This window comes from Epargyreus clarus, unplaced genomic scaffold, assembly GCF_041222505.1.
Source record: "Epargyreus clarus isolate Ecla_fem2 unplaced genomic scaffold, WU_Ecla_fem_2.2 ptg000034l, whole genome shotgun sequence".
NCBI classification, from domain to species: domain Eukaryota; kingdom Metazoa; phylum Arthropoda; class Insecta; order Lepidoptera; family Hesperiidae; genus Epargyreus; species Epargyreus clarus.
In genome coordinates, this window is record NW_027332239.1 from 8,953,648 (window position 1) to 8,964,390 (window position 10,743).

Sequence of the window (10,743 nt, forward strand, 5' to 3'; positions counted from 1 at the left end):
GTCGAAGTTTTATTAGTTGAACTTGACCGACGCTTATTATTAGTTATATCTCTTATTAGTTATAATATTTATGTATATAAGTATAAGAAAACTGTATTCTTCCAGATGAGTAAATCGGATGAAACTGCGGGGTGCAACTAGTATTTACTAAATGTATTTTATTTACTAATTAATATTAATATTAGAAATCGCTCGTTTGCCACTTCTTATGTTATTTAAACGCGCTGCCCTGCTGGGCCATAGGGTACCTACCTATCTAAGAAAAAGTGTATTATTTCAAAATTGATCATTTTTTTATACAAAATTTTCTTTGTCAATAAACATTCTTATCAAACTAATGATATTTTATTACCTACCTAAAACTTTATTCCCTTTTAGCGCTACCTGAGGTCATTTATCATAGGACAGCATTAGAGGATTCTATCCCTACTTTATTCTCTAATCTCAGGATTGTCAACGGATAATCCCACGATTGTATATAACTAAAGAAAAGAATAGAATATGAAAAACCATTTAAATTATTTTCTTATGGGCAAAATAATTAAAAATTAATAAAAACAAAATCTATCACTGTCGCTTTTTCCTTTTGTTTCTACCATTCTACCATTTATACCTAGCGTCAGTCATGTTGAGGTACTTTATTTCAAAAAGAAGGACTACTTCCTTATTTTTCAAATAAAGTAAGTAATATTCAACCTAAACTTAATAAATCTGGTATAGGATTGGCTATATTATATGTTGGAACATAAAAGGAAATAGAGAATTAAGCGAGCGGTAATGCGCTGTGAGCGGGTGGGTCGAATTTATGTAAATTCAGACCTAAACTATATGATCCGTGGTTACTCTAATACATGAATCAAGAGTACGTTATACAATAGAATTATTTATCAGCTGTTTCTCTCCTCAGTCACACGAGCGAGCCCGGTTAATAACTGTCGACGACGGCCGTTAGCTGTTGTTTGTGACCTCCAAAGATAGTCGGCTACGCAGGCTGTTGTTTGTTTATTAGAGCCCTAATAAAATAAGTAAACACCAACGTTTACACTGATAAATACTAATATTGCAAATACCAACTCACGTTGATTAATTTTAAAATCTACTCCTACTTGCGAATCCTATACCGCAGTTTTGGCTTTTACAGTTACACATCCACCTAAAATATTTTTTTTGTATAATCTAACATAAATTTTAAACATGTGTAAATATGTGTTTCTCTTTAGGGCCTATGGTTCTATTCGGGTCCAAAAGGGAATACTATAAAAATATACTTTGGCATTGTAATATTAATCCTTCTGTGCATTGTAATATATAGTGAACAAAAACCAAACCAGTTGTCAGTGTCAAAATTTCTTGCTGTCATTTCACTAATGTCATTCGCGGAACGTCAAATAGCCATAAAAAGCAGAAGAGAATGAATTATGTTGTTTAATAAATTTACGTTTTTTGTTTACTAAGATTTTGTGTTTCTTACGCTTGTACGTTTATTTGTTTATTAACTTAGTAAAGAAGTGAACTGTGTATACCTTTAATCTAAATAACTTATATAAGGTGAGTGTAATTGATATTTTCTGCTTGACGAAACATGTACCCAGTAAGAACCTGTTGCAAAAATATCTGCACGTTTGTTTTACAAGTCCTTTCTTGCATGCTGCCTGGTTTTGGAAAAAGGATGGATCAAAATCAAGGTTTGTTGTTAGAACGATGTATTCAAAGCTGGTTTAATCCTGTTGTTGATCTATAATATTAGGGTTGTTATCGTACAATTAGATATATTAGTTTTGCAAGTGGGTACACTTCATGTAGATAAAATTATGCCTATCTATCCAATATTTCGTGAAATACAACCATTTTGTCATTCAGCATTTTGTTATCTAGAATTCCATATATTTTATACACAAGGAAATTTAGTTAATCTGTATTTAAATGAGTAAGTAATATAAAACGGCTGATATGATAAAATCTGTACAGAGTATGTGTATTTAGAGCATTGTTGATTGAACAAAACCGGAACTCCTTAATTGTAGCAATGTTTTAAATTTGCGTTTGAAAATAAACCCATTATTGGTGGAAAGTTGGTAAATTATATCAAGCATGGAATTCAAACCTCAGAATATGGTGGCATGTGAGATGATATTCATACCATTCGGTTGTCATATTGTTATATCATGTGAAACAAATATTACTTGATATATTGGTTGATGTCTAGCTTCATTGTTATAATATCTGTATATTCATCACAAGTCACATTTTTTTATTTTTCGGGGGTCGCAATTAAATGGTAATTTGACCTCCTTCCATTTTTAAGTACTGAACTGTAGTCTTAATAAGCTTAGAAAAAGTTTTTTTTATTTGTCTAAAAATTAGACATTGTCGCAATGTCACTCTTTGAAATTACAATATTGCATTACAGATTCATTTAATGAGTCTGTGTCATCTATATTAGAGCGTAAAGTAAGAGGGTGGCTTAGTGGAGTTATTGACGACATGCGCCGTAGCAGTCCAGTGCAACAGTGGCTGGACTCACTGCCCACTGATGCCAATGCTGGAGAAACATTTGCAGTGACTACTGAAGGTACGGAGAACATTAATGACAGTAATATAGAACAAACAGTTGATTCAGACACAAAGTCAGACGAAAACAAAGCAGATGAATCTGTGACTGAAAACACTGTTGTTGAAACGCATTATGAAGCAAATAACGATAAAAATGTAAATGAAAATGAAGTTTTTGATGATGAGAAAACTTTAGATGTACCTATTCAGAGAGAAGCTTGGAAGAGAAAGTCACTGGAAAGTAGCGTTCTACCGAGCACACCACACATTAGGAGCGTCAAGAACAAACTTCAGAGGGATCATTCAATTCAATCTGAAGGATGCTCTCCAAGGTTCAAGAATCCTCTGCTTCGGGATCATTCATTACAGGTATTCCTTTTATGTATATTCTTTGTACTAGATTTTGGGTTTTATTACCTGACTGAGGGGAATAATGTTTTTCCAGCATATGTACTATATATCTGTACCACGCGTGAATATGTTGATTTGTCGATCTACTGTAAATATATTTATGTACATTATATTGTATTAGTCATAATAAACATTAAGATTGTTTAATAATTTTAATTTATAGGGTGAATAAGTAAGTTAACGGGTCTTTATTTACCGTACATACACAACTTGTAAAATTTTAAAATAACCCTCTCACCAATGAGTACAAATAGCTGCAATGAACATTGTGCATTTTCGACTTATTAACTTATTCACGCGTGGTACGGATATGTATGTTGTATCATGTAATTCTTTTTACATCAGGTGTTGTTAAGCTCATCTTGGTGTTTCAAATTACTCTGATTACATAAATTATAAATAGTGCCTATGATTTTTGATTATTCATAGTTTTCGAAAACAGGTGACTTGTTGTCAAGTGAAGTATTTTATTTACAGTCTGATGGAAGTGGATCGAGCGGGAGTTCCGTTTTAAATGTTCTAGGAGCTAGAAAAGTTGATGCTGAATCAGTTTTATTAGCCCTAGGATTTGGGCCAAGCGAGAAACAGCAAAAATTACAAAGAATACCTGATCGATTTTTAGTGCCATCTAAGGTAAGATTAAGATGTCAGTCATCAGTACGGTGGTTCCTTTTTAAATATTTTGAGGTAAAGGTTATTGCGTTCATATAGTACCTTTGGTGCTATCTCAACTATTATGAAGTATCTCAGAACTCTTAACTTTTATGTTACTTTACCCTAATACGGCCATTGTGTTATTTTAGCCTAAAAAAACGTGTGTATACTTATGTATGTAAGGAGTTATACTTTTTGGCATATTATTAATAAAAATCGTATCACTTTGTGTTGTATTGTCTTGTATCTTATCATTTCATATCATCTGCTATCTATAAATGGACGATAATAAAATATTATTACCGTAATGCAATGCTGCATCAATTCGAGTTACAAAAATCATATAACTTAAAAAAATTACCTAAAGGCTAACTACCTACTATATCATATTGATTTCAATTGATAATATCAATATCAATACAAATCAATAGAAATATTCTTTAAAAAACACAATATGCATGTTGTGAAGAATATTTTTGTTAGATTTAAAGTGTAAAATTTAGATTTATTATTTTTAAGAGTAAGGCAGTATTATAATTAAAGGGATACTATATTCATTTGAAAATTTTTCAGCTAAAAGGTATAAGCACAGAGCAGTTTATAAAAGATGAACATCATTCAATGCGGATGCATGATTGTGGAGTGTTTGGATATAGGGGACTAACTGGTAAGTTATTATTTATAGCTGACTTCATAAAAAGAGGAGGTCCTTATTAATTAATAATAGTTATGTTGGTGAGTGTAAATAATTATTAACAACTTGGTGCTTAATATATTGGATAAAAGAAGTGGTATTGGGATTATTGATTTTTTAATGATTCAAAGCTATTTTTAAACTATTTTATAAATGTTAAACTTTTTTAAATTAATGGAAAATTTATGAAGTTAATTATAAATGTTTTGATGTTTCCGAAATCTGTTAAAATAAAAACTGTTTTATAACACTTAAACTTTTTGATAAAGACCTTAAAACAAGTGCAGGTTACTCAAAAAATAAAAGACTTGCAAATATATGTTTCAAAAAAATATTTTAACAACGTAAAGCATAAAGTTGACTATAGTTGGTTTGTTTATTACATAAAAATATACTTTCTAAAAATAATGAGTAACGATATAAGTATTACCTATAAGATTTATCAAATACACATACAATTTATTTTATGATGGTAAATTATACTAATTACTTTTCGCTATTGTTCATTATCGTAAGGATTTGTTTTATGAGGCATACAAATATTGTTAACAATTGATAATTGTACATTAGAACTATGTAATATGTTTATTAATATTTTTTTACTGTGGAATAATTGGCGATAATCTTAACAATTGTATTATTGACGACTAACACAGTCAAACTTACCCACTAAATATATATATTATACAATTGCTTTAGTATTATGTATAATATATTAATTAGTATTAGCGACGAAATAATGCAAAATCAACATATTCATTTAATAAAGCTATGTTTTATTATAAAATGAAAATAACGAGTAGTAACTTGCAATTTTACTAACAACAATGGACTACTAACAGAACACTGCACACCCGTTTGCCGTTTCATGAAACCTGTTCCCTCGGGCTATCATAGGTCGTATCAGGTTCCCGAGATTGCCGTGCAGTAAGTTGGTTCATGGTTACTGGAGTTTGAATGTCGCATGCTTTTATATTGTGTTTCTTAGTGCGAGTAATATTTCTTGTTTATCTTTTTAAAATAATGACATTTAGATATTCGGGTGTATTTTGTCGTTTCTCCGTGAGATGTTCGCTTTGTCGAATGAAATCAATAGATAACACGTCTGTAATCGTGCGCGTTTACATATTCGTAGTTAATCGGCGAGTTACTCGGCGGATTGCTCGCGACTATCTAGATGTTTTATTTTTGCATGTAAATGAATTAATAACTTTTATATTATATCTATTTAATTTTGCTTAATCTGTTTATTTATTTTGACTTTCTACGTGTCATTTTCTTATATATAATTTTATAAGGGATTTTCATGGAAATGTTTGGGCTGAAATAGTTCAAACACATTTATGATGACTATATTTCAAATTGTAATGATATGTGTTGTTACTTCCACGTAGGTGACGATATGTCTGTGTGCACCCTATCAAAAACCGTCTCAGAATATTTACTTTTATACTGTAACCCCGTCTGGGCAAAATTGCATCCTGTACAGTTTGCTATGTACTACCTATAGTACATTAAAATCGCTTCACATTTCAAGATTTTTATTCTATGTAATTTATTTTGTAAGTTTTGTGGCCTGTCTTTAAATTTGCTTTGATGTTTCCGATTTCGTTCTTTCCACATATTACCTTCCTTCAATATCTTTATTATGATTTTGGATGTATGATATATGACGATCGCACGTTTTCAGGGAATCCCCATGTTCCACCGTCGACAATTGTAGCTAAAATAATGGATTGCATACTACAAGACGATGTGTGTCGCGAGGAAGCGCTAATGAAGACGCGGCACTCCATAGCGGACATGCGGAGCGCGCCCGCCGTACACGCCCACCTCGCCGCTCGACTTCGCAGCACTTGAATCTTAAAGCGTGTAGAGTCCGCGCCACACTTTTAGTCCGCTCTTTTTATAGAAGCGAGTTGAGTCGCAACAACAAATTGTAGATATTAGCGGGACGAAGACAACGCGGGACCCACGGCACCTGTCCACTTCCCGCTCTCGCCCACGTGTACATAGTTGCGTTAGTGCGCCATTACTGTTGCTACGGAGTATATGCCTGTGGTTGTGTGGGTTCTCTGACTACTCCTGCGCGCAACAATTTCAGAGCGGACTAAAAGTTTGGCGCGGACTATACTTATACGCATGTAAGAAGTTATACTTCTTTGATGTAATTGATATTTTTTATACATTAAACATTTACCATTTATCGCGATCAGTAGACGAAACTAAATACTACAAGTAAATTATTTGTTAGGCACGTAAGTTCGTCCTATGTTTAACGGTGTTACATCCTACGCTAAAATTCAAAAGAAGTATAACTTCGAAAAATTGTGTTTGCTTTCAAAATTCATAAATGCTCACCGATTATTTTGGGCTAGGTTAGAATATAATGTGGTGAACATTTATTCGTTTTGGCGGGTAATATTTTTTTTTGTTGTAAAATTGGTACATATCTGGTAAGCGCTTAAAATATAAGCCTTGAATAAATGACGACAACATAAGCTCATTTCTTGAAGCGGGAAAGACAAGAAATAAATAATAGATAATATTTAAATTAACCGGGGAACCATGATTTCTATTTAATGTGATTTTTAACCGACTTAAAACAGGTTTTCAATGCTACAGTATTTTTATTTTGGCTAAGTAAATAAATAAGATATTAAATTACATTGAAGACGTTATGTTGCTAACCACAACAAATCACCCTAAACGTGTGATTTAATTTATGGATGGCCTTTAGTTTTAGTTTTGTAGTAAATGACGTACAATTGACATAATTTTAATCTATGCCTTTCCTGTTTTGCAATGTTACTGATAAATCGTTATAGGGTCTCCATACACGTACGGACGGAAAATCGTATTGATTTGATCAGAAAAAGCTTTATGTTTACTATTCAAAATGTATTTTCGTATGTAATATGACGTTATTTGCGTCAACTCACAACGGGATATTTTTGTAAATAAAATCATTTTGGCAGCTAAGGTCCCGCCATTTTTTAAGTTAGTTTTCTTCAAAAAAACTTATTAATATATGTATTGTTATTACATACTTGTTTCTTCTTTCAATTTCTTATCAACTTTTAATATGATTTTCAATACGCCTTTGGTAGAAATTACATCGTTTTCACTTGAAAAAGTAATTGAATGAAACTGTTAATACCGTATCAGTAACTTAATTAAACTTTTTCTGTTTTTCTTATCGGTTTCGCTACGTAATAAGTGTTTGGAGACCCTAAGAGTGAGAACACACGAAGTGTTTACCTTCGGCCTCCGCGCTTCCGTGGAGGCGATAAAATACTCTTCATGTGTTCTAAGCTTATTTATGTGTTAATTTTAGATATTTTTTTAAATCACACTTCATTTACGCTGGAACTCGAAAACTGATCTGATTGTATCTTAAATTCGCTTGTCTGCTTTTCCCTTACCGATAAGGACTCACAAATTATTTGGTTTTTGAGATTACATATTTACTTTCTTTATACTTTTGTAGTATTTGTATGTACTACAGTGTTTTTTTAAAATGCCATGTGATATATACATAATAACATGTAGGGACTAGAATTACTAGGAATATTGGAATATACTTAATATTAAATATAATGATATAGCCATGTCACACGGTAGGTCTTTTCATTATTTATTACACGGGCTATTCCAGTAAATAAATGCTATATCAGTAAATAGTAGACGAAATTTCTAATTAATTCGCCCTAAAAGATCTTAACGTAGTTTATCAAAAAAATTAAAAAATAAGTATTAAGTAAAACATTTTTGAATTTATAACTTTTCTTATAGATAGATATTTTAAATACTTACTCTATATTAATTTATATCTTATACCTTTTTAAAATAAACCAGACTGACGTTGGAATTGATCATCTGCGTACTTAGTTAATAGATAAATGCAGAAATATTTGCGTATTACTTAAGTAATTTTCTTATAAAAATAAACTTAAGTACGTTTCCTTTATAAAAATAAAAGTAGGAATTTATTAAAATTATATAGTGAAACTTTATATTTCATATTTACAGTAGGTATCCTTTTATTTAGGTTTTGTGTAATAACTTTAGTATTCTTATTATCTTCGTCTGAATATATTAATCTATCTATCTATTCCTTTTCTATAATACTTATTATTCCTTCTTCGTCTAAGTAGCTGTGTAGCGGATAGTATATTAACTTCATTTTAACAACTTTCTTACATAATTCGAATATGTATGTATGTAGTTTTTATAATAACTAAGTAGGTTTTTAATATGTATTGTAATGACACAATATATATATCGGAAAATGACCACTTCGCTAAATATAGGTCAGAGACTAAATTACAAGATGCATCGGCGGCATTCAAATGTTCCTTTGAGAATTGCCCGACTGTAGGTGTAAGATTCTCTTGGCCCACAGTTTCCGGGTACCACGCCAACGCCGCCGTTAGATGACCTACTTACGATTCCATACATAGTTTCTGAGTGGTCTCGTATAAATTTTGAGTGTGACTGCTTTTTAAATCTTAAGTGAATTTTGCGTACTTAGATAGTGTTTTTAGCTGTGATAGGTACTAAAAATAATCGCTTATAGTCATCGACGTTAGTACAAATGAATAAACCCTGTACGAATAGATATTGAATACGTCTGGATGGGATTGGGTTGGAGAAAACGTAGGAGTGTATGTACTCACCCACGCACACTCACGGCATGTATATATACACGTATTACGCATACGAAAACGGTGCGAGTTTTAGTTATATGTGTAATTAAAACTCGCACCGTTTTCGTGTATCTTCTGTTCCTCTACTTAAAATCTATACGTATACAATATCATCGACCTAAACCTAATGACGGAGATTGACTTGCTACATTAAGATGTAATGTGTCTCGTTATAACTCTAGCATTACACTAGTCAGTGCAGCGACCCTAGCCGCTCCATGCTAGTAATGACCATGTTTGTGTTAAGTACAAGATTGCCATGAATGACACATTACACAAATTGTTGCAAGTCAATCGCCGGCTTAAAGTTCATTATTGTATACTCCATGTGTGCCAATAATTCATTTTATAGAAATTACTAAAACGAACACTTTATATTTTTATCATAACTGAACGCTCTGCGTGTTAGAATAACATATAATGGCATTTTTATGTAGTAGCCCTTACATTTTCGTATTTAAATATTAGTTTCTTAACAGGCAATGTGTGTTTTTGCTTCTCACATATAACATCACGCTTTTTGACGAATGAAATTTGTCATTTGTATATTGTTTTTTATGTGTTCGCAATTTAGCAATGTTTCAAGTGCAATTTGATTTATAATTTTACGAAAAGTAGTTACAATGAATTAAAAGAATAATGTTATTTTGTTTTAATAGTTTAATAGTGTTGTTATTATCTTTAAGTAGTTATATTATGTATTATGGTTTATGTAAAAATATTGTGTCCTTAACTTAAATCTATACAGATAGTAAACAGAAGTCTGACATCTACCTACATACCTTTAGGGCCTTTTCCAATCACGCAGGGCCCGTGTGCAGTTTTGAACCGCATGCGTGCCACTCGCATACTATAGTTTCATAGATACTTTTCCTGTCATCTAAGCCTAATACTACAGCGGGTCAACGCACGCATGCAGGTGAGACATGCACGTGGAGATATACCGGCGTGACAAGAACACGACCTCTAAATAAATTGGAATCGTAGCATAAATAATCGTAAAATATAAATGCGCCGGACTGTCTACTTAAAACTTAAATTACGTAAATTTATTTTTGGTCAATGTTTAATTTTCTCCAGTTTTGTATAATATTTATTTATTCTGACATGACTCATTTTCGAATTGTAATAATGTAAGTGGCTTCAATACCTTCGTGCCTTATACAACGGACACCTGACCTTAGTATGAGTTTTAAATATGAAAAAAAAAACGAGAAAATGCGGTTAAAATGGCACTTTTATTTGGTCATAAAAAATATTAATAAAATGCTCCAGCATTTTATTAAAGGTCGTGTAAACTTTTAAAAACTGTACTGTACCTTTACCAGTAAATAATTGTTCAAATAGTAATTTCTACAGGAATTTATATTTTAAGTCGCCATTTTATGAAGTTAACGGTAGTAGGTATTCGTAAAGTCACAGTATATATAAGGATCTATAATATTTATATTGTGGTAAAGTTTTCGTATTGAAAACTCATATTGAGGTTACTGTATAGGAATGGGAAGTATGTAAACCGGTAAATTGTTAAATTATGGAGTTTGTTAATGATATTGGTTGTTTCCATTTGTTGCTCATGTAAGTTACTTAATAATAATATTGTTAACATTTATTGTGTGTTGTTTTAAGACGAAACAAATTTTGTGGGATCAATGTTACTACTCAGAGGCAATTTAAAATATAGTGATTTCTGGAAAACTCATTTGTTTTTTTATATGCCAA

At 31.6% G+C, this 10,743-nt stretch overlaps 1 protein-coding gene across 2 annotated transcripts; it reads left to right on the forward strand.

The window, feature by feature from the left end:
- The first annotated feature begins 1,365 nt into the window (after positions 1-1,365).
- olf186-M (Ki-ras-induced actin-interacting protein-IP3R-interacting domain olf186-M) lies at positions 1,366-10,719 on the forward strand. 2 transcript variants are annotated; one of them, XM_073091179.1, is made up of 6 exons: positions 1,366-1,548; positions 2,411-2,922; positions 3,442-3,597; positions 4,192-4,285; positions 5,155-5,239; positions 6,003-10,719. In XM_073091179.1, exons 2-6 carry the CDS (start codon positions 2,485-2,487, stop codon positions 6,037-6,039), a joined length of 810 nt encoding a protein of 269 aa, XP_072947280.1. In that variant the 5' UTR covers positions 1,366-1,548; positions 2,411-2,484; the 3' UTR covers positions 6,040-10,719. The 2 variants fall into 2 exon arrangements, with proteins under 2 accessions (XP_072947280.1, XP_072947279.1); XM_073091178.1 differs by lacking the exon at positions 5,155-5,239.
- The last annotated feature ends 24 nt before the right edge of the window (positions 10,720-10,743 follow it).

What these genes read in the sequence shown, in the direction of transcription:
- olf186-M (XM_073091178.1), top strand. Translation starts at nt 2,485, where the DNA reads ATGCGCCGTAGCAGTCCAGTGCAACAGTGGCTGGACTCACTGCCCACT. An exon ending in TTCGGGATCATTCATTACAG is followed by an intron (nt 2,923 to 3,441) that starts GTATTCCTTTTA and finishes TTTTATTTACAG; the next exon opens with TCTGATGGAAGTGGATCGAG. An exon ending in TGGATATAGGGGACTAACTG is followed by an intron (nt 4,286 to 6,002) that starts GTAAGTTATTAT and finishes GCACGTTTTCAG; the next exon opens with GGAATCCCCATGTTCCACCG.